The 26,271-nt window shown below is 39.7% G+C and overlaps 1 protein-coding gene across 2 annotated transcripts; it reads right to left on the bottom strand.

The window, feature by feature from the left end:
• Positions 1-336: 336 nt before the first annotated feature.
• VSTM2A (V-set and transmembrane domain containing 2A) lies at positions 337-25,468 on the bottom strand. Of its 2 annotated transcripts, none has more exons than XM_028108882.2 (5): positions 25,390-25,468; positions 23,384-23,550; positions 22,142-22,192; positions 18,473-18,809; positions 337-425 (listed from the first exon to the last, which is right to left on the bottom strand). In XM_028108882.2, the coding sequence occupies exons 1-5, from the start codon at positions 25,466-25,468 to the stop codon at positions 337-339; spliced, it is 723 nt and encodes a 240-aa protein (XP_027964683.1). The 2 variants fall into 2 exon arrangements, with proteins under 2 accessions (XP_027964683.1, XP_027964684.1); XM_028108883.2 differs by lacking the exon at positions 337-425 and adding an exon at positions 471-547.
• Between the last annotated feature and the right edge of the window lie 803 nt (positions 25,469-26,271).

The following is a 26,271-nucleotide window of genomic DNA, read 5'->3' as shown; positions in this document are numbered from 1 at the left end:
ATGATAGTTTATGTTCTGTCGCTTTTTGATTTCTGTTTGTTTCCTGCAGGTAATGTGTCTTTTACTCGGAAATCAGTGGTATCCGTAGTAAATATTTACTATACAGATGACGTTCAGGCCAATCCCTGAGCAGTCAGGTGATGCTTTAAGTAGCCGAAAGAAAAGGGGAAAAAAAGAAAAAAAAAATAGATCTGGCTATTAGAAAATGTCCTATCACTTCACACTAATTTTCTTGAAATAAAAGACCAGTGATTTGCCCAAGAAAATGTTATGAACAAAGCGTGTGATAGCCTCTTCATTTATGCTTCCGGAAGCAGGCGCTCCTTGGGTAGGTAATTAGAGAACAGTGGGTGCAGAGTGGTGCTTGGAGTTTAGGGTCAACTTTGCTGTCCGCTCCGTAGATTTTACAGGCGATTTGCTCTTTGCTTTAAGAAGAGAAAGTGATATTGGAAAAAAGTCAGCACTTTAGATTAAAGCAAAGCACCCTTCACAAAGCCACAAACAAGAAGCAGGACAGAAAGTCCATGGCTTGTAGCTATCCTCGCACCTGCGGAAGAAGTTATAAGATATTCGCTCATCTTGAAGATTTCCAATGCTCCTTATTAGGCTGTTTTAAACACATACATATATATATTTAATTAGCTCGCCAGCTTGGCTCTGGTGCTCATGAATGTCTTGGCATGCACTGCAAATAACAACACATACAAAGTATTTCAGTCCCAGGAAGTTGGTCTTGTTTTGTTTTGTCTGTTTTCAAACAATGCCATCCCATGATTGGGGAACCCTGAGAGGAACGAATCCACATACTCTTCCCTCAAGCAATTCTTTAAGGATCATTCACTATAGTCATTTGGTTATTCCTCTATTGGTACCGAAAAAACGCATCCCCTGTTTTACTACTGCGTAAGCATAAAACCACAGGAGTAGAACCAAAACACAGCAGCAGGATTCTCAAGGGCGGGGAGAATGTGTTCTGGGATGGGTGCATGAGGGGTTTTGTTTTAGAGAAAGATCTTTCTCAATTGTTTACTCTTGAAATCTTAGAAAAGTTAAGTGCTATCAAGAGTTGGAAATTTTTGAAAGAGCTTGAGGACACTGTAAGGGAGAGAACTAAATGGAATTCTTGCATTGACTTCTTCATGCATTTAATTCAGTAAACTTCTAGCTACTAATTATGTATTAAATACCTTTATTTGTAAGAAAGCAAAAATGTGATGAGGCTCTAAGAATTTCTTTCTTTTTTGGGGGGTCTTTCTTTTCTCTTTCTTTCTTTTTAATTGGAGATAGATTGAAACAGTTTGAAGGGGTAAGGGCATGGAAATTCAATCTTTTGAATATTTCTGCTAAATCATGTTCAGGTCCATATTGCCAAATGATAAAAATTGAGGCAAAAACACATGCTCTCAAAAACGTCACTGTAGAATAAACATTTGGGGGTTCTAAGATGGCCATTTAGTAGACTAAATCAAATCATTACTGTTTTCATGTTGTTGTTGTTGTTGTTGTTGTTTTTGGTTAGTGCTGCCATTGATTGTCTTTGTTTGGTAGTTAGCCATATATTTAACACAGTATCTCCTCATAGAAACCTAATGGCTGAAGACCCTGCAGTTAATGGTGAGTCTCTGCAGGGTGCCTTCATTCAAGCCGGGTAAGGAGGTTCAACAATGCAAAAGTGATAGGTCATGTGAAGCTTTCAGCACAAAGTTCATGCAAAGGAAATATATACAATCCATGTAGAACCACTAGCATCAGAGCTTTCCAAAACTAAATATGTATTCTTATTACCTTTTGAAGAGAAATTCTTTGACAAGGATTCATTTAATCAAAAAAAAAAAAGGAAAGGAAAAAAGAAAGAAGGAAGGAAGGAAGGAAAGAAAGAAGGAAGGAAAGCAAAGAAAGAAATGATTACATGGCTCTTTGAATAGCCAACTGCACTTGACTTGACACAAAGTATGTCTGATATTGAGTAAAGGTTCAAGAAATGCTAAGAGCAATAAAAGCAAGCAAAATGATTCACTCTTCAAGAAAGATATTTTGTGAAATAATGGTTTCCTTTTCAGTGTAGGCATTGCAGATTGGCTCACACTTGCTCAGGTCATGTATTTTGCTGCCCCTTCCTCAAATAATCAACCCTTCATAGGGAATGCCTGAGCCCATCATTCCCAAAAAGATGAAGGGAACCGTTACTTCATTTTGACCCAACATTTCCAACCATACTATGTCCAGCATGTGCAGGTTAAAACAAAATTTACAGAAGCAGGATAATCAGAAATAAATCCAATTGCATACTGTAAAGAGTATTTTAAGGCTACTAAAATTTTGAATGGCCATGAGATATGCAATATGCTATTGTAACATAGTATTTTTTTTTCTAGTAATCATTCATCTGCTCTAGATACATGTATTTCCTAGCATATTTCTATTAAATGAAAGGTATTCCTGTCAGGATAATTATAAAGCTTTTTTATCACCCTCTACATTAGATTCTAAAGCAATTTTATCATCAAATCACTGATTGTTTTTCTCTTCTGTTTTAGGTCTTGAATGAAGAAATATGGACTCCTTTATCTTTGTAAACCCAAGGGCTTAGTGAAAACTAAGACTCTGAAATGCTGTCATTTGTCCTGTGTTCTTTTAACAAATAATCATCATAGTCCTTTCCATTCAGATGTACACTATTCTGAATATTACATTATTATCAAACATGTTATTATACTCTATTCTATAGAAAGTTATTATTTTTTTTTAAGTCAAACTTTGGCCACTCATCATGCTTTAGTCTTACTTTCACTGATAGAAACATTTTACTTTTGTGAAATAATGACAGCTAGGACTCAGTTAGGACCCCTGAGCTCCAATTTCTTCTGCTGCCTCTCATTTCTAAGATCCCAAATAAGAAACATATTTGTTCTACATTTTCTAAATTGAGCATAATAACTGTGTGTATATTATTTGTTTTCATATTGGTATGACAGACATTGTGTTGGATCACCTATTTTGCTTTATTTGGTTTCTCTTGCCTTATGCCCAGGCCGGGCAGGGTGATCTGTTATTCCCTAATACGCCCATGAATTTAAGCAACTCTTCCCTTCAAATAACCTGCATCCATTTTGTGTGTTCCCACCAGCCAGTTGAATTTCACTCTCCTCTGAACGTCACAGTAGATGGGCGTTGCCTCTCCAATGGCCTCATCATGGCCTACATTGACTTGTAATTCATTACATTCATAGCTTATCTCACTGATTACACTGTAAGCTCAGTAAAGGCAAGGGACAAAACTTAAGCAATTTTTTTTTTTATGACTCTCAATGTCTAAAACAATGCCTTGAAAGTTTTAAAACTTTTCCCCTTACACAAAGTTCCCTGTGAAGAAGAGAGATACTATTATCTAAATTATGCAAAGAAAATGTACAGATAGCAGGCCCAGAGAGAGGGCAGCCTAATAGAACTTAGAGATTTCTCTCTGACTCAGAATGCCATTTCATGATGTCCTTTGACTTCTATTTAATAACGATGACTTTCATTTGTTTTTATGCTTAAAGATTTTCATAGTGCTCTCTCAGGTGTAATTCCCCAAGCCTTTGTAACACAGGAAAGGTATTTTCTCCATTTTGCAAATGGAAAAGTCTACTAAGTCTTCTTAGAAGTCTAAGGAGTGCGGAAACTTAGCTTCCAGTTTTCAGCTCTTCTAATACCTCATGCAATAGCCAGTGTCACATCACCTTCACTGAGATGTGGAAAAGCAAGCCTTTCTCAAGAGGCTGACTGTGACAAAAGAGAGTTTGGCTAAGGAGAAATACGAAAAAAGAAAAAGAAAAGAAAAGCCTCAAATATTTTATCTCAATTATTATTTCAAAGAACAAAAAAAGTCCATCTGTTGCTTTAAAAAAAAAAAAACCCAAACAAAAAAACCCCAAAAAACCAACCAAACAAAAAATCACAGCACAGGAGTGAGACCTTGGCATTCTGTGTAATCCGGTGGAGATGGGCTGCAGTTACACCACATCGTAAGAACCATTTCCATCAAGAGCTCAGTCCTGCATCTCCCTGCCTCATTTCACTTAGCACAACTTCCCAGACTGCAAAGTCGGCCTTGCCCCTCTCATCTGTCTGCCAGATGGAAGAAGTTAGCTCCTTTTAGCACCTTCCTTTTTAAACTATTCCATCTTGTAGTGCCATTTCTTCCCTGCATGCACGGTCATGAGGCTGGAAGACACTGGGCATGTTTAATAATGTAGCATCCCCCTTGTTCACATCAATTTCCAAAATGACTAAAACACATTGGGCATCTACTATGTGTCAGGGAATATGCACTAGGTAATTTGCATACATTGTCTTAGTTCATCCCCTCAACAGTTCTGTATAGTAAATGTATAGATCAGGAGAAAATATAACTCAGTGACATGGAATAACTCACCCTAACTCACATGGATAGTAGGTGGTAAAGTAAAGAAATGAAGAAACAGCAATGCGAGTCAGATCAATTTAGAATAAGGACGTGCTTTTTTTATGAGACTCCCTGAGGCAAATGATCTTGCTCCATTGTCTCCACATCTGTTCAATCAAGATGTGAAGCTATTATTTGAATGTACATTAATCTTTTCAGAGAAAAATGCACTGGCCATAACTGCTTCAGAGAAAAAAAGAAAAAAAATTGATCTAACATTTCTTCTCCCCAACTCAGAATTGATAAAGACGGGATACAAAAACATCATCAGACTTTTACTTTTCCTAAACATTAATAAGACGTAAAGCTTGCTTTGTTCCATACAGTGCACCAAATGTCGTATGACATAATAATATTTTGAACTTTTCATATGATAGAATTTTAGAGCTTAAAGGTTCGTCCAAATTCATTTAAATATTTGAATAAGAGTTGGCTCCACCATCGTTCCTACAAGTCTTCTTTTTTTTTAAAATTTTTTATTGTTATGTTAATCACCATATATTACATAATTTGTTTTGGTGTACTGTTCCATGATTCATTGTTTGTTCATAACACCCAGTGCTCCATGCAGAATGTGCCCTCCTCAATACCCATCACCAGGCTAACCCATCCCCCCAGCCCCTCCCCTCTAGAACCCTCAGTTTGTTTTTCAGAGTCCATCATCTCTCCTGGTTCCTACAAGTCTTCTTCTAAGCACTTCTTTTTCTCCAAGCTTTTTATTCACTTTGATAGCCTAGGACTAAGAAAGTTAAGCTGATTGTTTTAAGGTGCCACCACTAGTTAGTGATGGAGTGAGAAAGACCACCTGAGCTCTTGTCTACCAGGAAAAAGCATCAGAAGAGGATACGGGTATTGAATTCAAAGAACTAAGTGGAGTGTTTACACAACTATCTAGACAATTTATCCCATCTAAATTATACCAGCTCTTCAGGTACCCACTTTCTCTTGGCTGTGAATATTTTCTGATAGGTAAATTTCCCTGTGAGTACAACTTTTCATTGGTTTAGATATGAGGTACAGTCAATGCAGGGCATCTGTCTATAAATTGGGGTATGATTCTCTTCTTTTTCCTATTTGAGTATCGAGTGGAGTCAAAGGAACAAGAAAAGAAAAAGAAAACAATTTCTCTTCTGCTATGTGGCTCCACAGTCTGACTCTGGAGTCTTTATTTTATAAAAGTGAATATTAGTGAGGCTTATCATCTGAGCAAACCTAAAACTGAAAATGCTCCAATAATAAAAGAAGCATCAGTCAAATAATTTTGTCTGTAAGGAGCTAAGTTTATAAAGAATGGAGTGTCCATTACAGCTCTAGGAACAGACAGAGCCTTTGACATACTTCTCTTTTATTACAGATGTCAGCTTCAAGAAATGAAAATATCTGTGTGAGAAAATTTGAGCTAGCTTTTAATGCCATTTTATTCAGGTTTGCACATACTAAATCACTACTTAAGGGCAAAGGTCAAATAATAGGATGATTTTATCCTATAATTTTTTGAAAAGAATATCTTTTTATTAGAATTCTTATGGATCCATTGCCAATTTCTTCCAGAAAAAAATTTTTTTTTAAAAGAAATGTGCTTCATTTTGACCTAATACATAAATTGCCTATTTTATTGTGCCCTGGCATGTTGGCAGTAGCTGTGTAAATTTCCCTTTCTCTTTCCTTTTTGTCAGCAAATTTATACCTCTGTTCTAGTCATGAGGACTTTTCTTGTAGCTGAGGGAAGGAAAAAAAAGTGCAGATGCTCATGTACACAAACTCTGATTGCCAAGGTGCATGGCTGATACGCCATTCACCACAGAATTTTCCAGACTCTATCCGTGGCAGGATATCAGGGTTCCTACCTTCTACAGTGACTCAAGAAGGAAGTAAAGTGATGGTTCCTCCCACCTGCTAAGGCCATAGTGTGTCTCCAAACAGCACACTAATTGTAACTCATTCATCTAAGTAAGACTGATCTTGGTGCACACAGGATGAGCAAGTATTTCTTGAACACTTGGTATTTCTTTACCTCTGATTGTGGTCTCAGGAGGTCATTATAATCATTTTCCAAATTAAGGAGCTGAAGCTGTTGAACCTGCAATGTGTTCGAGTTTACCCAGCTAGTAGGTGGTGCTGCTGCAATTCAAAACCAGTTCGGTCTCAATCTACAAGCTAAGGTGCATCACAATTTCCTCTAGAGATTCTTCATTACTGCAAAAAAACTCTCGACTCTCAATTCTGCCTGTTGGAAATATTTGGAAATATGAGCTGCTTTGACAAAATGGAATGGAGAACAATATAAATTAGGGGAAAACAAAATGTTTCCAGAGAGTGAAGTTTTTAGTACCATGTACATTTAATAACTCTTTTAATGCATGGATAAGAATGATTTATTATTAGCACTACATTTACCAGTACATAAATAAACGCTGCTCCGGGGCTTGCAACTATTTACTCATGGAGTTTAAATATACCTTTTGCATGTGTGTTTTCATTATTAATTAGCATACTCCTTATTCATAATGCAAAGGTAGATATTAATCCACATCTTGTTGGAAGGATCACAAACTCCCTGTTAGGGACTACACACGCACTTACAGTATTGTAGAGCAATGCCACATTTCTCAAAGGGCTTAAATAAGCACATTCAATGTGGGGAGTGGAGGAAATAATGAGGACAACTGGGGTCAAAGCGGGATGGCTCTGCATCAGAGCGGGCTGGACTAGTGTGCCCTGAGTGAGGACTCTCATATACAGTGCACCACAGCGAGAACTATTGACTGCTGAGCGGAGAGAGAAACAAGCTGTATTTTCATATTTGAGCCATCACTCACTAGTTGGTGAAATAAAGGATCTCTCTTTCCGCCTACACTCTTGCTGCACTGTGACAGAGATGCCCCTCTCCAACATCAACAGAGAAGTATCCCTCATCAAAGAAAGAAACACATCTCACATTTTTAGAGAAATGGCAACTGAGACACTCAGAATAAAGACACAGAAGTAAAGGAAAGAGAAGGAAAAAAAGTTGCAAATGGAAGATTTCAATTTTCGCTCGTCTTCTTATATAAATTGGAAAGTTAAGATAGCAACATACTTCATACAGTAATTTGCCTACATTTAAAAATTAATTTTAATTGTTCAGCAATGTTTGCTCTTGAGGAAAAAATTACTTGAGGACCTAAGGCCAACGGGTTATAGAAAAACACCAATTATATAGCTTCAGAAAACACACTTATTTTAACATAAGAAAAATGTTTTAAGACTTTACCCATATATTTTCCAAATTTGAGCCAAGGGTTGTAGTTTTTCCTTAATCCAGCTATTTCAAAATTATCTAAATTAGAATGTTTTATAAATGAACTTCATAACAGAAATGACCTTAGCCATCAGAATTAAATAATTAACAGAGATGAAGCAATATACATTTTTAATCCTTGTCATTTTTATCAAGGCAGGCAGGTATAATAAAAGTACATAGTTGCCAGGGACTGCTCATCGAACTTCCTAAACATAATTTGATACTAAATATAATTTTCAATAAATGAATATTGTTGTTATAGTATGCAACGAAGGATGACCCAAGTGTATTCTCCATTAAAACGTAGGTGTCTGGGTTTGTTTTGTTAGAAATTGACCAGATTACATAAGAATTCATGTATCTTCTCAGCAGTGGTATTATCCTAAGTGGTTTGTCCTATACATAAACCAAAACATCATACCCAATCCTTAAATATCTATTTAACTCTAATTACATGCTAAACACAATGCGAGACACTGAAATAACATAAAAAAAATCAAGACACAGTTCATATCTTCAAAATACTTATATTTTCAGACTGTTGGAAATTGAGTTTTTATATTCTAAAGGGTTTTTTTTTTTCTATTGAGTAGTTGTGTTTCTACTGCTTGCTCCATAAGTGTACTATTTTTCAAATTAACCATTTACAGTGCTAAGAGAAATCAGAAAATTAATAAATTTATTTAATCAGAAAAATTAAAACTCAAATATGTTCCAAATGGCTGAAGAAGATGCTGCTAAGAATGTGTCTCTAAAATAAAACATATAAATAACACAAGAAAGAAATCAGTCCCATAATAGACCCCTCATTTCACACTGCTTAAGACCCCCCCTTCTTTACAATGCAGAGTGGCTGCGTTACTTAATCTTTATTAAAATGCTCGTGTCTGTGAAGATAATGAAACTGCTTAATGTAGTTTCTTACTTTTTATTTTTTCAATGGCTCCACAGTCATCAGCTTTGTGGGATGAGGAATCCTAACTCCTAGTTTTGCAATTTGCTTTAATTCTAGCATTAAGAGTTTAACCTATCTTGGTTTTTTTTTTTTTTAATGCACATAGGGTTTCGAAATTCATGCAAAAATGCTCTCTCAGACTTTTTAAAAGACATATTAAATAAAACATAATTATCATTTATAAATCTTCCAGGGTACTAATTTTCCTTGACAGTACCAATGACTGCACCATTGCTCTCCGCTCTGAACTCCCTCTGAATTGGGGGTTGAATGAGTCATACTAGTGAGAAGAAAAATGATTGCATGATATTTAATTTATAGACTTTACATGTGCTTGATTAGTTTAATCAAGATAAATTTATCAAGGTCACACTCATTATATTCAGAAAAACAAAAAGAATAATTCGATGGTCAGATTCTTCATCCAGCTCCCAGGAAATAACATACAGTGTTCTTAATTTCCAGGCTACTAGCAATTTCCAAGTATGCCACTTTCATAGTAGAACTTTTACTACATATATATGCACACACGTATACAGGTATGTATAAATGTGTGCATGGGTACATACACGTGTGTGTATGTATATTTTTAAATTGTCACTACCTCCACAATCACACCCATTATTTTACTTTGTTGAACATATTTTGTTTGTTAGTTTTCTCTCTCATGAGCTGTCATTGGTCTATCTTTTTTTTTAAGATTTATTTATTTTAGAGAAAGAGAGAGAGAACACGTGGGGGGAGGGCAGGGGGAGACGGAGAGACAGAGAGCATCCCAAGCAGACTCCCCACTGAGCATGGAGCCCGACGGGATGCAAGGCTTGGTCTGACAACTCCGAGATCATGACCTGAGCCGAAATCAAGAGTCAGATGCTCAACTGACGGAGCCACCCAGGCGCCCCATCATTAGCCTATCTTTAAATCTGGGAAATTTTAAATAATGTGTTTTTTTCCCCATATAACAAAAGCAATGGATTATCATTGTATAAATGTTAATTATACTCACAAAATAATCAAATAATTAAAAATCATAACATCTTGAATTTTGATGTACATTTTCATATATTTATCATCTTTCTATGCAAGTATCTCAGATTGACTTAAAGTTTTGTATTCTTTATTTCTTACTTTAATATTTTGTGGCCTGTATTTTTCACATTGTATCCTGTACTGAATCTTATCTAATTTCATTAAAACTTGATTTTAGAACCTGCGTAATACTCACTGCATGGTTTTAACATTTTAACACATTCAAGTAACTTCCTTACTTTTGGTCATTTGGGTATTTGCTGTTTTGGGAAGGCCTCTGTGAGAAGCATCTCCGCTCATGCCTCTGGGCTTGCTTCACTACTATTCTTTTTGGAATTTCCTTCCAGGAGCATCACCTCAGGTATGAGTGGGTCACAGGGTCTAAAGCCCTGTGACTGTCCTTCCAGATAAATGTTCCTCCAGAAAGAAAGTACCAATTCACCGTGTAAGTAATCATATAGCAAAATGCTTGAGCCACTGTAACGTTGATGATACATGTTAATTCTAAAAATCTTTGCCAAGATTATATGTTTCAAGTTTTAAAAAAAGACTAGGGTTTTGACTGAGACTGCATCAAGTCTACAGATACTTTTGAAAAACCTGACACATTTACAATTGAGATTGTCCATCCAAAAACATGCATATTCATTCATTTATTCAAACCTAAACTCTCTGAACAAAGTGTTCTAATGGTCTTCATATTTAGATTACTTGCAATTGTTTTTTAAAAAACTAGATATTTTATACTTTTCGTTGTTGTTACCATTGAAGATTATGTATTAAGCCCCAAATATTTTCTATTTCCAGTTTTGCTGTCAAATAGAGAATTAAGTTTATTTTGATATTTCTCCTAAATCATTTGGAATGGATTACATAATCATAGCATATGTAAAATTGAGATTATTTTCTTCTTTTCCTAAGTATTAGACACACATATTTCCTTGTCTGCTGTATCACTTTTTACTTAAATTTGATTTAATTAAACAAATGTTTTGAATTACTTATAGTAAAATGTTATTTTCACTTGTATATTTTGTAACTTTAAATCTTCAAAGCCTCGGACCTCTGATTTTATGCTAATCTTTCTCTGATTTTTCTTTTCTGCTTAGCTCTTTAATTAATTTGAGTTCATTTGGATACATATCATAAATTATAATAATGTTTCCTTTTGTCACTTATTAATTAAATAAATCCTTCCTTAATTCTTATATTTTTAGCTCATCAGATATTAAAATATTTTATATAATTTGAGGGATTTCCAGGCTTCTTATTTTCTTTCATCTCTATTTGTATTTATGTTCCTTTATTACCCTTTTAAATCATAGTTATTTAATAATATGCTTTAAGATCCTATAGGTAAAAAGGAAGGAACCAACCATTGCTGAACTCTTAGCCAGGTTTACTCTGATAGATATTTAAAATATATCATGTCTCTTAATGCTGAAAATGGCCCCTTAGGGCATATGTGTTAATATCTGTTTTATAAATTATGGCTCTTGAGGTTCAGAGATATTTTGTACAACAGCTCACTCAACAAACAAGCTGGGGTTTACTGGGTTCTAAACCCATTTTATTATTTTCTTTTTAAAGCTTTTACCTGTTCTTATGTTTTTAGATGTATCTATGATCATTTTATGACTTTAAACATTCTGAGGGTCTTTTTTGAAAGCTTGAATTTAATTAAGTTAGCAGCCAGTGAGCATAATTGTGGTTTCAAGTACATGCTGTTTTTTCAGGCCACACAGTTCAAATTCTTAACAATCCTTTGGAATTTTATTACGCTTTACAGTAAGGATCTAGTTACAACCTTGGGCAAGACAGCTGGTCACTAATATATTTAGTACGGTTATATAGGGGAAAATTTATCATCAATTAATGGCATTGTGACAGAAGTAAAAAAGAGAGTTCTGAAATTATACATGATAAAACATAAGCCAGGAATGAATCCTTCTTTAACTCCTCACCTACACTCACCCAATAAGGAAAATATGCACCACAGCGGAGCCAGGTGGTGTAGACCATTTACTCTCAGCACCTCATGGCTCCTAATAATAATCAGAATAATAAAAAAGCATATGCAACAAGATTAATACAGCAACTAATTATCATTTCTTGAGGCTTGATCAATGCCAAGCTCTCTCTGCATATGATTTCATTTAATTCTCAAAACTTGGTGAGGTTTACACCATAGTTCCCATTTAACAAATGAGGAAAGGGAGACATGGCCAGCTGTGAGTGATGGAGGTGACTTGGGAAGGGCCTTCTCCTTAGTTGCTGGGCCCATGGCCCCTTGAGAATGAAATGAATGCACCTGTGTGCCTAAGGTGTTAGGCTTTAGGCGACAACAGTGTTCCTTGGGAGAAGGGACGCTTGTCTTTTCTAGGACACGTGTTACTTTGACCAACAGAATTAAGTCTTCCAGCAACTTCTCAAACCTTTGGTTATCTATCCAGATAGCTGCTCACCTGGCAGCTGTCTGATATCTCAAATCATGCAATCATTAGAGACGAGCTTACAACACGGGCAATTCTGCTTTATGTCTCCTCAACTACAGAGCTCCCGGCAATCACAAGTGAACCCTAATGTGGCCAGTGGTGCATTGAAAAGCCCTTCCAACATAGAGCTGGGCCTTGGTTTTATGGACTCAGCTAGTTACTGAATTTCAATGAGTTAAATATGGTTTGCGAGCGAATTTAGCCAGTATAGACTTTTAATCTACTTAATTCCGGTTCAAACACAGCTCTAGCAGATCCAGTGGCCTGTATTATCTAAAGCACTGCCTCAAATCTATTTTTCACCTTATTCATAGACACTTGATTTACATAGCAGCCATTTAACCGATGGAATTACAGTGATCAAATTAATTTAACCTGTGTAAGCAGCCAAGTTGGATCATTTAAACCAAAATCAACATTGAGGTCTAAATTATATTATTGGCTCGCTACCGAAAGGCAACACACCCTTTCCTCATATTTTAAATGAGGAAAACAGCCTCCTGCAAGACCCTTGGCCCCTCCTCTGCCTCTCCGCACCACCTTTGAATTCTGTCTCAAGATCATGCTTGCTAAATCTGGCCATTTTTGGAGAGGAGCCATGTTTATCAGCCACAGAGGAACTTCGGGGAGCTCTTGGTTTCTGGCAGCTGTAGCAGCAGCTGCCTCTCAATGCTCAGGTTCAGCTCACGGTGAAAACACAATAATCATATTTTGGAGTTCAGAGAATCAGCATCCCTGCTGAGTGACTAGAGACTCCACATGTAGAAACATAACTACCCCTTAACCACGGCCAGTTTTTCTTGTTAAGTGCCGGCTGTTGATCACCGGAGCGAAGAGAAGAGCTTCACAAAAGTCCATCTCAATTGCAGAAAATAATGGCAAGAGACCAGTTTCTGTACAAGTATTTTGTAGCATCACACTCATGCATGCATATCTCATGGTAAGTGATACAAATGTTTTCCTCATCCATAAGAACTTTTTAGAGCTAACGATTTTCGTAATTTGCTGCACATAAAAATGCCTATTTCCGGTTCTAGTTTCAGAGACTTTCATTCAAAAGGTGCTAGGTGGAGTCTTAGAATATGAATTTTTAACAAGCTCCCTGGTGAGTCTGGCTTGAGTCGTCTGCAGGGCACTTGGAGAAACACTGTTTCGAGTCTCGGTCAGTTTTGGAATAGTGGTAGTATCATCTATTTATGCAAATATAATTATAAGGAAGAAAATAAACACAAAGATTTACTGTCCCTGTCTGTTTTCCTTTTCTCCTGCAAACACGAACTCCATCTGTTCTAGGCACCTGGAGGAATACAAATGCAAATTGTAATGTCTGCAGCCTAGAAGTTATCTTGGGTGACCAGCTACCCCGAAGTGCCTGAGACCGAGGCTTCCCAGAATGTAGGGTGGAATCCAGCCGGGAAAGGAGGAAAGCCCCGGGGAAGACTTCCTACACTACAAGCACAACAATGGATTCAAAGGAAGCATAAACAAGTTGCTGCCAAGCCTTGAAGGAGGAAACAATCAATTCTAAGAGGATCCAAGGAAGCTTTACAAAAGAATTTGCATTTGAGTAGGAACTCGGCTAAGAGGGAAAGACCCACGCAGAGACAACACATTTGCACAGTCACAGAGGTAAGACAGTATCTGAAAACATTGAGGAAATACTAATTAAGAAGATTATGGGCGTGAGGAGTGCGAACTCAGGAGAAACAAGGCTGGAAATTAGACCATGAGAAAGTTTGTGATGGTGCTTTGGAAATAGTAATTCATACTTGCTCTGTTGTGATCTGTTCGGTGCATTAGAATTTAAACAGGCAAGGTATTAGGAGCTGTTGCAAGAGACGGGGAAAGTGAAGAGGACCTATGTTGAGAACTAAGTCCCTGTTGGGAGGAACAGAAAAGATGCAGTTGTTCAAGGATATTTTAAAGAGACAGTGGGACTGAATATTGAATTCCCTGTGGCAACCAAAGGAAGAGAAAATAAGAACGTTTTCAAGGTTTCCACAAGACCTGTGTTTGTGATGATGTGAATAAAAGAATTTGGGAACACCAGAGGAAGAACATTTCTTTTTGGTGAGGAAGCTAAGATAAACTCGGTTGTTTTGAGTATTTGTGTTTAGGGGCCTCACCACCCTAAAACCTAAAACGTTGTACCCTCAAACAACATTTTTTCTTTTTTTAAATCTCTCAGGAGTCGATGTCAGTTGGGCTCAGCTGAGCAGTGCTGGTTGACAAGGCAGCAGGGACTGAAGTTAAAGGCTGGGCCGCTTAGGCTTCACTCAGTAAAGTGGTCTCAAGGTAGTTGGACTTAACTGGTGCCTGGCTTCCGAGAGGCCACAGCTGATGCTGCCTGCCCTCAGAAAGGCAAAATCTAGACTTGGCATTGCATGATCCGCCTAACTGCTTCATACCCTACTGTCAGAGTGGCCACAGGGCAGCCCAGGTTGGGGGGGCGGGGGGACAGGTGCCACATCCCAGTGCGCGCAGCGTCAACAAACGTGCAGCCATCACTACCCTGCCACCGTGCTTGTGGAAGGCATATGTGGAGATGTACTGGGGGACCAGAGTGAACCCTACCTAGTCTGGCTCTCCGGAGAGAATCAGAATTGGAAACGTGAGTGAAGGAATTTTGTGGGGGAAAGTTAGCAGTCAAAATCTTAAAAATGGGTGATTGGATCAGGAAGTTGAGACTAGAACAGGACTGCATTTACGAGAGGCGTTTGGCGGGGAGAAACCAACAGAGAGCTCGAACTCTAACAGCCAGTCGGAGGACAGATGCTCCTAGCAACGACGCAGGACAAGAGAGGAGAGGTGAGGGGACAGGTTTGGAGACTGCAGGGCTGGCAGTGGAGGAGGCGCTAGGAGGGGGAGTGGGCGGCGGCGCCCCCTGCCGGATGGTGGCTGGCGGCTGGGGGAGGCAAGTGGGGGCTGGATTCAGTCTGGTTTGCCAGTTTTCCAGGGCTTGGGGAGGGGTCAGTAGCAGGGAAAGAAGACAGGAACACAGGGAGGACTGGAGGGGTGGCCTATGGAGGGCATCTTTGGCTTCTGGAAGGAGGGTGAGACAGGAAGACTCAAGTAGAGGATGGGTAATATAGTGTGAGATCTTTGGGGAGGGGAGAGGCTCAAGGAAGTCTCGGTGTTCTCTGTGAAGGTGGAATGAAACCCCGGCCAGAATCAGGAATTCTTCCTCCTCAGAACATCTATAGGACATTTCTTCTAATGTTAGTTATGAGTGCACAAAACTGGAGAGAGTTCAAAAGAACTGGAGGTGAGAAAACAAGGGGTTGCAAAAGCCAAGTTTTGTTTATCTGTTTGCTTTACCATTTTTCCTCATTGTTTTGTTTTTAATCATGGATTATCAAATGAATTTAAAAGGAGATGTCATAAAGGTAAACAGTTTAAAGCAGGAGGGTACAGTCACATGCTCACTAACTTTTGGAAAAATACTGGAAAAATATGGGACTAGCTATATTAAATGACAGTTAAATCTTTTCTTTATCTTGCAGTGTATAGAGGGAAATAGGCTCTTTTTCCATCTTTTTTTGTGTAGATTTCTGCTTTATAAAAACTGGTTAATTGTATGACAGTTTGAACATTATATATATATATATATATGTATATATACCAAATTACTTTCAGCCAATACTTTTCCTGAATAGAGACAGAAATTCTTTGACAGAAAAATACTATGAATTAAGAATTGAGTAATTCAGCCCAAATAATTTAATCAACCAAATCTAAGACTATCATGAAGAGAAAAGGCCAGATAAACCAGCCTTTTGTAACATATGTACCATGGATAAGCATGCCTCCTTGTATCAAGTGAAAACAGACAAAAGTCTACTATTGCTCTTGGCCTGTAAAAGCAAGATGTTAATTTTTGTGTCTTCATCATGTCTTGCCTTTACTAGAGTAAGAAAAAAAAAGATGCATGATCAATGGAATTTACAAATATATTGTTTGCTCACAAATAAAAATATACACTCCTTGAAGAGAGGAAGTATGTCTCCCATTTTTGTGTCATTGTGCCTGGCACAGAAGCTCTCAAAAGGATGGAGAGTGAATAAAGGAAGCATGAGTATTGAAATCAGCTTTATTTGGATATAACCTGAAAAATTATAAAGCAAAATTATAAACCAGGATGTAGGTATTACAGTGAATCTACTCTATACATATCCATCCCAGAGACTGTATTTTATACAACAACTGTGCAAGCACAGAAACTTCCACATGGATGGGATGGGTGGCTAGGTTACCCCAGCTTCTGACCTAGAAGCTAAAAAGTATTATTAAATGTATCAAAAATATTTTCCAGTATTCACTGGTAGAAAAAAATAGAAATTAAAGATTTTGATATATTTCATATTAATCTTTGCTATAAGCAGATGGCTTTGGATGCATATAGGCTTTCATGAAGTCAGTTTCCCTTCTTCTGTCTTGCTTTAGAGAAAGCAACAAGCAAGGCTTGGTGTGGTGGAAAATAAGCAGTGATTTCTGTTTGAAAACTGTTAGAAGACATTGAGAGTTTTACCATTTAGCTCCAATCACCACACCAAGAAAAATATATTAAAATAGATAGTTTTAGAGTATATTATGTCATCTAAAAGTAAATAATTTAGAAATAGGACATTTCATTCCATGGTTAGAACCCTCCACTGGAATAGGTAATACATTTGATTTTATTCAACGAAACAGATTTATGATATCTAGTTTGGAATATTCTATGTAGGCTAATACTTTGACTTTCATGATTTGGAGTTCTCACGAATAAGGTCCTAAACTGTCTGCTGAAGCTACTCTGTAATTTTGCATATAGCGTCTGGCTTCTTTTTTTGTTTTTTGCATGGAGAGGGGGACAATGTCTCCAAAAACACTGACTCTTTGTCAAACAATGGCTACAAAAATTCTAACCATTAGGCGCATATATAAATGTATTTCTGTGTGCTATATATGTATATGTGGTTATACATGCATGTAGGTATTTATGTACATATACATTCTAGCTATGGTTTTATTCTTTAACTTGGAAAACGAAAACGATGAGAAAGAGGAAAATGAAACAAAGCCACACAAATTGAGCCTTAGCGGGGGCTAAGAGACTAGGCTATTTATTTATCAGATTGGCAGAAACTGCCATGACCAAGGGATGCTGGGATACTTGCTCACCTACATTTAAAGGCAAGGCAAGCAAACTTCCAGGGACCCTTAGTCAAGCTGCCTACAAAGCATATCCATTAGCACGTGATGCACGAGTAGGAAACCTAGGTTGACACACATTATTTTAAAAGGGCATATATATATATATATGTATTTGAAATCCTCCTAATGAAATGACCAGGTTTTTGTATTTAATGGCTAAAGTGACACTGAATGTTAGCAATGTAATTTTCTATTACCAACAGTAGTATCAATAATTCTTCAGTGATAAAGTGTAAAGGAAAAACTTAAAGAATGATAAATTAAATATTTTTCTGCTCCCTTCATCCTGTAATATTACGTCAAGTGTTTGAACAAAATACAGAACAGTCACGGGGTTGTGCAGGGTACTGCTCATTCCAAGAAGTCTTTATCCCACATCAAGGTTAAAACTTCAATGAGTTTCCATTGGCTGAGTGATTGCATAAATTAATGTCATTCAGACCAGCTTTAACTTGCACAGCTGACTTTGGAAATGTGTGACTAAGCTCCTAAATTGGCATCGGAGGCACATTTACCGGAGTTGCCTTATCTCTGCACCACTTACTGCCTTTCATCCCCCCCTCACTTCCTCCCATTATCATCATCACTTTCATCACAGGCAGCTGAAGTTTCTCCTTCAAAATCAAAAGCCCTTGGAGAACAATCCTGCTTAAAGCTATGGGCCGCTGAAAATGTGTTGTCTCTTTCATTTACATTTTGATTAAGTGAAAGTCTCTTAATTTGGCCATTATCAATACATAAATCTGTAGAGAAAATGAACATGCATTTATAATGCAACCAACATTACATGATTTACTGTTCTTATAATGTGTAAATACAGAAGGGGGGAAAAAAATAGTCCAGCTCTGAGGTCCCCTGGACATGAAGCACTGTCAGCGACTAACAGGGCAACTCACATCCTCTGTGAAGGCAAGCCTCAAGCTCCCCGTGTCTCATCCCATCATTATTTCAACTGAACTAGGTCTCCAATTTTAAAACCATCACACATAAATCTGTCTACTCGACCAATCTTCCCGTGGGAAGGTTTGTGAGTGGTAAAGTGAAAGGCTCAAAATGGGTTTCCATACCTGATTGTGGACTTTGTTTGGGGATTTTGGCTACCCCTTGAGGGCTGGAGGTGGAGTGCATTCGCTGGTTGGCAGAGCTGTGGATGCTGCTGGGAATAGCCACTGAGACATTCTTGCGAGGCTTCATATCTTGCAGCCACATGGGCGAGGCTTCGAAGGCCTGCATCCTCCTGGCATGGCTGTTGGCATTGACTTTCAGGTAGGCCTGGGCTTTGTGTTCCTGTAGCTCTCCGTAATTGGCATCGGTCACCCTGCATTCATATAAGCCTTCATCCTTTTTCCTCACTTTGGAAATCTGAAGCTTGTGAGAGATGTCATTGCCTTGGACTTTCACTGTCTGAAAAATTGCAGGTAAAAAGAATAAAGTGCTACATCATACATCAAACGGTTTTGTTCCCACATTTGCTCCTGAGCTTGCTAATGCTGGAAAATTAAAGGGTCTTAATAGCCTCACAGCCACAGTCAGAGAACTATTTATTTTCTCAACAGTCAAATATGGAGGTCATATTTATCCCATTGCACTAACAACTGGCTTCACAAAATCATGGAATAATTAATTCAATCCAGCCAGTACCAGATTCTATTAGCCATGTGGTCCTCATTTCCCAGGTTCCAGGAACAGTCCTGCCATTTTCCAACCATGAGATTGACCTCTGCCTGGATAGCTCAGTCAAATGAAGCACAAACAGAATTTGGTAAATGATTTAGTTTTATAGCCTCTTTTCTACAGGCTACAACTCTGAGAGATCACAAAATTATTTTGTTGGTCACAACAGAGTTTGAGAATGTGTTTTTATCCCTGCACTGGGATGCTTTACTAAAGGTACTGACAAAAATAGATGTGAATATTTAATATTCTACTCAAATGTTTGGTGCAGTCTTACCAAGAGTCTTGGGGTGGTATGGCTCAGGGTACAGATTAAGGTCACCTGGAGTCTTATGGTCAGAATGCATACCCCCTGCCATGGTAGGGTCTTTATGCTACTGGACCTGGAGATGCCATCAATCAGACACTGGTTTGATTTTCAAAATTAAAACTGGCTCTCTTATTTCTTCTACTAATGTTTATGCCAGATTAATAGCAAAATTAAATATAAATATTAAAAGATTATAAGTTTGTATTATGTGTAATATACATGAACACATGTATATCCATAAACATCCTTATCAGAACAGTTAGGTTTTACATACATCATATATTATCCATGATTGACAGGATGATGGATTTCATAAGACACTCAGGATTTAAGGATTTGCATGATTTTGGAAGACAGAGAAATGAAGTAAAGAAGGCATACATTTTCAAATGGCCATAAGTAATTAAGAAAACTAGGGAAATGTTCATTGTGTTTTACATACAGAGTTATATATATGAATAGTTATCAATATGTGAACCATAACCATAGTATGTATTTATTTGTATGCAAAATTACATATTAAGATACTCATACTATGAAAATAATGGGGAATAATAGTTTCAAATATAGTCTCAGTTGAGTCTCCTAATAAAGTTTGAGATAGTTGGAGTACTTATATGATTATTATTTTACAGTAGAGTAAACTGAGGTTTGGGGGTTTGGGTCCTTGATTCTCAGCATTGACTGTACATTAGAATCATCTAGGGAGCTTTAGTAAATGGTCTCATCCGGGACACCTGGGTGGCTCAGTCAGTTAAGCTCCGACTCTTGATTTCAGCTCAGGTCATGATCTCAGGGTCGTGAGATCAAGCTCCACACAGGGCTCTACCCTGGGCACGGAGCCTGCTGAAGAGTCCCTCTCTCCCTCTGCCCCTCCCTCCCCTCGCTCTCCCCCTCTCTAAACTAATAATAATAATAATAATGATAATAAAGAAAATGGCCTCATTTGGATTAATGTGGAAACATTTAAGCTTGCATCTCAAGGAGGCACAGCTCCTATCAGTGTTTGATAAAAGCATTCCTGAGAATTCTAAGTTAACAACTGCTGGTTTAAGACACATGACCAAGGTCACCTTGTTAAACAGGGAATAAACTTCTTTCTGTGTCAGTCTGTAACCAGAACTTTTGCTGATGCACTAGATATTATGAACTTTTAGCATAGATAATACTGTTAGTGGTTATGTGCATGATCATGTATCTTAACTGTATGGCTCCCTAGTTCAGGATGTGTGAGGCTATTCCTTACTGGTCTTTGGAGGATATAGTCATGGCCGAAGGGTGAAGCATGAATAGTCAGTGAACAATCTAGCCACTACATATATGTATAAAAATGAAATAGTTAAGGTTAAGTACTGTCAACAATTGATTTTACCAGTAAAACCTTTCTAGCACTGTATGAAAACAATAATTTCTGTAATATCATAATATTTGAATTGAAATATTCTAAAAAGTGAGTTTATGAATATAAATTGTAGTTTTTGGTTTATGTCTTATTTTTGTTTGATATTAGCTTCCATGTTGAGATTATACACTTACATCACAGAATTTGGTTCTATTAGTACAATATATCTTCATACTTTTAGGTGTGATATAACTGCAATCTTATACCACTTTTTTACTATTGTAACAGCTTCAGAATAAATTTTCTTTTTTAATATAGGTCATTGGATTTTTAAATTCTTAAAATGAATAAAGAATAAGAATATATACTTATATATATTCCTATGTATAGCATATATGCTAAGCAGGCCTTGTACTTTCTGACTTTATATAACTATTTCATTTCTAGTAATGAAAACTCGCTTACTATTTATGAATGAGTTAAGCAGTTCTAGCAACATAAAGTGATTCTAGGAGGCTTCATTGGTGGTGTAGTAAAAAAAATACAATTTTCTTTTTATTTCTAATTTCACATAGCATTATTTTTTTTAAGATTTTTATTTAATTGACAGAGAGAGAGAGAGAGAGAGAGACAGAGAGGGAACACAAGCAGGGGGAGTGGGAGAGGGAGAAGCAGGCTTCCCGCTGAGCAGGGAGCCCAATGCGGGGCTCGATCCCAGAACCTTGGGATCATGACCTGAGCCGAAGGCAGTTGCTTAACCAACTGAGCCACCCAGGCGCCCTTCACATAGCATTATTAAAAGTCAAAATACATCTCTATTTTCAATAGGTCGAACTCCTCCAATTATGTTTTATATTTACATTGCCTTATGGTTTTATATTTATATGATTTTGAGCATTGTCATTAGAAATACATTGCATGCATTATGAATCACAATGAAAATTGTGTTGTTTTCAATACAATTTCAACATCCTGTTGAATTTTTTCCTGCCTAGGAAGATTTTCATAAGTTAGTGTTTTACTTCCTATCAAAGGATAAGTTTTTCTGTGATTTTGAATGAATATTAGTATTGCAGTCCTATATCCTACAGTTATGTAAGTGCCAAAAAGAGAAGAAGAAAGTGTCACACTCCTTGGCTGGCAAATGATTCTCTAGTAATTGTTTAAATATTTACGATATTGAAATAAATAATTTTATTGTATCAACTCTAAATCTGCTTCAATTTTTATGTACCCAGTAAATAAGAAAGAGAAAACTGGATCTCGTCTTGCGTTCGTGAAATTGCCTTTTTCCGGGACAATAAGTTAAAAGGCTTTTAAAAACCTAAAATTCCCCTAATTTTCATCTGGGGCCGGCCTGGCAGCTGACAAAGGCAGGCGCCCCCTGTCGCCTGTCGCTGTGATACTCACACTGATCTTGGTCCCGTCGTTGTCCGGGTCTCGGTCGGGCACCAGCTCCACCTGCGGGAGAAGGAGACGATGCTCAGACTCGGGACCCTGACGGTCCCCGTCCTGATCCGGAACGCAGCCGCGCCGAGCCAGCTCGGCGAGGCTCGGCGAGACCCAGTCGGTGGTAGCAGGAACGTCTCGGTTGGGGTGATTTAGAAAAGAGACCGGCGAGGGCCAGCGCAGCCGCAGCCGGCGGGTCTGCCGCGGAGGCCAACTGGGCGCGGGGCGGCGGGACCGCGCGGGGGCGCTGCCGAGTCGCGCGCGCTGGGATGTGGATCCCGGACACCGCGGGCTGGTGAGGGCTGGACTCCCCGAGCGGGCGCGGGCGCGAATGGAAGTTTGCGGGGACAGGAGTCTGCGTCTTTGCCCGGCCTGCCTCCCCTCCCTGGGGTCTCTTCCAGATTTTCTTTTTTCTCTTGGGCAAGTCCGCCGCCTCTTTTGCTGAACCGTTCAATCTCGGCGCTGACCCTCTCTCTCCCGCCTCGCCCCGCTGCTTCCCTTTCCCAGTCCGTACTCCTTCTCTCCACCCCTCCCCTTCCCCTCCCACCCCTCCCCTCCGCTCTCCTCTCTAGTGTGTTCAAGAGTAGCCTCCGCTCCCCTCCTTCACTCACTCCCTATTCCCTCTACCTTCGCACCTCGCCCCCTCTTTCCGCCGCCCCTCCTCTCTCTCTCCCTCTCCCCGCTTTCTTCCCCCTTTCCCTCCCTCCCACGCCCACCTCCCCTTACCCCTCCCTTTCCCTCTTCTCTCTCTCCCCCCTCCTCCCAATCTCTTTTCTCCTAGCCTCAGTCGTGAGAAGAACTGACAGGTGTGTGTGTGTGTGTGTGTGTGTGTGTGTGTGTGTGTGTGTGTGATGCAGACACAGAGAAATGCCTCCCGACCCCACCGTCCTGGAAGGGGGACAGAGAGTGTCCTGAGCTGTAACAATACAGTAGTCCCCCCCTATTGACAGCTTGACAATAGCCGGTACTAAAAGGAGGAGGTTATTCCCAGTTTTAATCGGGAAACACTCCACACAACACGACTTCCTCCTTGGTTTTAACGTAATGTCACCAGGACACATTCGGGCTCACTCCCTGGCATCACTCACGCTAAGAGAGCCAGGCGGGCCCCAGGGGCGTCCAGTATCCCTGGGTGCACCTAGAGGACTAAGGGGGTGAGCGGGACAGACGCACGCGGCGTTGCGGGCGACGCGACTCGGCTACCTGCGCACCAGCCACCTCGGCCCCGGGCTCCAAATCCTCGGGCCCTCGCAGGAACCACCACTGGATCTCCAGATACACCGAGGCAGAGCCACTTTGGAAAGCGCAAGACATCTCCACGTTCTGTCCCTCGGTCGCCGTCACGTTCCGCGGAAACTCGGTAAATTTTGCTGCAAAACAGAAACGCATCCTTTTGGAACACCCACACCACTCTTGTCAGCGTCTCGTTCCTTGAGAGCTCTCTACATTTTTCCTGGACTTAAAAAAAAAAAAAAAGGCAACAAAACCCCTCTGTGATTTCTGGGACGTTGCCTGGTTCCCCAACCCCCTTTCCTTTGCCCCATTCATGTCCATTTTTGGTATCATGCCTAAATAACTTTGTTGTTGATGAAGTCCAGGTAATGGAAAGGTTAACAAGCTTGCCAAATAACTCACCTCTCTTAGCCAAGTTGCCCATAGTTAGATCCATATGCCTTTTGTCAGATTGCAGCATTACCCAAAACTTACAGAGGGATTCAATGAGCTACATTTTTGACAAATCTGTCAAGTTGATATATGAGGAGAGCCTCTTGCTCTAAGTTTCTAAATAACCTATGACTAACTGGTTGTTTCAAGTAATAGAGAGTGGATCATGATTACCTGTCAAAATGCACATGCCTGATATATCAAAACAATTACTAGCAACTGTGATTTTAAGCCACAGCGTGAAACGAGTTGCACACTTTCTAAGCTGTGAACATTTTTTTCTTTCTAGATTAACCTTCATATTTGTTCTCATCAAGCTGTATTGTAAATTGCCATATATCATGGCATATAAGAATCACACACCTGGTTTTAGTTCAGAGCGAAGACTGTTTTGAAGTCACCAGAGATTTTTTTTTTCAGTCTTTTCACTATCAGTCTTGACACTGCCTGTCTGCAAATTCAGAGTTAAGGTGAAACTCACAAAAATGAAATGTTCCCTTTCTCCCAAAGGCATTTCTTTAACATGGAATGCTCTGGGTGGTTGTTCTTATCTGGTCTGAGGGATACTTTGTGAAGAACTGATGTTTCCCTAAAAGTAATCCTGGAGAGATTTGTGGCTGACGGAAGTGCACAGTTAAAACGCACACTCGTGGACAGGAGGACAGAGGGCCTGCAGGACTGATTTAGGGTGGATGCTCTTTCCCCCCACTTTTTAAAGAGAAGCACCATCAGTGTGTCTTTTCAGAATTTTAGGAAATAACAAAACGATCTCAACTGAAGGGGAACTGTATTTATACTTAAAGGAAGTAGCAGATGTTAAAGAAGACATTCTGATGTGAAAATGACTTTTCTGTTTAAGCTGGAAGGAGGAACATGGCATTTCTGCTTGCCTAAGTGATGCAGTCTTTTGGCAGCAGAGATGTGATCTGTTCATGGTGCTGAAATGATCACTGCAGCCTGCGAAGTCCTGAACAACTGGATTCAGCAGGCTGCTGCGGCTTGTAATGCAAGTCGTGCCTTTTTATGGGTCCTCAGAGGAGTCTGTCCTTTGATAAACACACATGCAAACGAAGTAGCAAGGACCCAGAAAAAGGAAACTAAACCAATTCTGCCTACACTGAGGAGGACTGGTAATGGAGAGCCCCCCATCCTCAGCTCTATTTGTTTGCCATGATTATGTATGCATGAGTGGTTACCCAGTGCATGAACACAGATACAAGGCGCGCGCGCGCCCGCGCGCACACACACACACACACACACACACACACACACACACAACACCCTGTGTTTGCGCTTGCCCAGGAACCCACTTCATTGTCAGGCACAAAGTAGATTTGCTCTCAAATCTAGCTTGCCTACTATTTAATAAACTTTAAATAAAAACGCCAAACAGAACACTATTCCACTGTTACTTGCTAAGAATCTCACTACATCTGCTTGGCCGTTCTTGGAATATAGAGAACACACACACACACACACACACACACACACACACACACGCACTCCGCAAGCAAATGTATATTTGCCAATGAGCACAGACTTACCTTGAGAAGACAGCCCTTGTTGAACATATAAAACGGAAAAGAAAACAAATCCAACATATGCCGAAAAGACCCCCATCATTCCAAAAAAGGGGGGGTCACATCAGTGTAGCCAACAGCCAAAAAGCCCAAAAAGATAGGAATGCAAACGTATCAGAGGCTCAGTCTCAGAGCCCTGCGCGCGACCCTGCAAACATCCTGGAGCTCACTCCGCGAGGACTGGCTTTGGGGAGAGGGGAGTGCAATTCGCGAAGGTTAAAACCAGCTGGCTCGGATTCGGAGAGGCTTCGAGTCCACACTCGGGCTTGCAACGCGGGGAAGTGCCTCCGCTGCTTCGCTGCCTGCTTTCAGCTACCTGGCAGCTCGTCCAACGTCAGCCCGCTGCTCCGGCTTGCGTGATCACTGCCCTCCCTAAACGCCGAGCCAGCTCGGGAAGTGGGGAGTGGGCAAGGGGGGCGGGCTGGAGGACTTCACCGGGCTCGCCGCGCCGCAACTTTTCCCTCTAATGGCTGCGATGATGCCTTTAACTCTCTGCGCGCCGGACGGCTCCCCACCAGCCAGGAACGCTGGCCGGGCAGCCCGCGGCAGGCTCGGGGCTTGGCGGCTCCGTCTACGTTTTCTTTCTGGAGAGCAGGAGCATTTATTTTTTTCCAATTTGCCCTTTTTCCCCATCGATTGAATCTTTCTTGCCTCGGCAGACTGGATCGCTCGGCGCTTAAGAGGACAATACAGTTGTAGGATTGCGGTGTAGGATTGCTGGGGGCTGGGAGCTGGAGATTTGGGGAGGAAGTTGGGGCATTGTTGAAGGGGGAAATGGGATGGGGTGAAGGAGACTGCTTTGGGGCGATGAAAACAGTCATTTGAGGGAAATGTCGCTTAGCCAGT

The sequence above is a fragment of the Eumetopias jubatus genome, unplaced genomic scaffold (genome assembly GCF_037043125.1).
Source record: "Eumetopias jubatus isolate StellerSeaLion01/CBP00866 unplaced genomic scaffold, mEumJub1_p1.0 scaffold_14, whole genome shotgun sequence".
NCBI lineage: Eukaryota > Metazoa > Chordata > Mammalia > Carnivora > Otariidae > Eumetopias > Eumetopias jubatus.
The sequence above is the reverse complement of the archived record's forward strand: the minus strand, read 5'-3'. Positions and strand labels throughout refer to the sequence as shown.

Coding starts and splice junctions, on each gene's coding strand:
- VSTM2A (XM_028108882.2), bottom strand. CDS start 25,468: ATGATGGGGGTCTTTTCGGCATATGTTGGATTTGTTTTCTTTTCCGTT. Junction 23,551..25,389: donor ACAAGGGCTGTCTTCTCAAG/GTAAGTCTGTGC, acceptor TCTGTTTTGCAG/CAAAATTTACCGAGTTTCCG. Junction 426..18,472: donor CAAACAAAGTCCACAATCAG/GTATGGAAACCC, acceptor CTCTTCTTAAAG/CAAAGAGCAAATCGCCTGTA.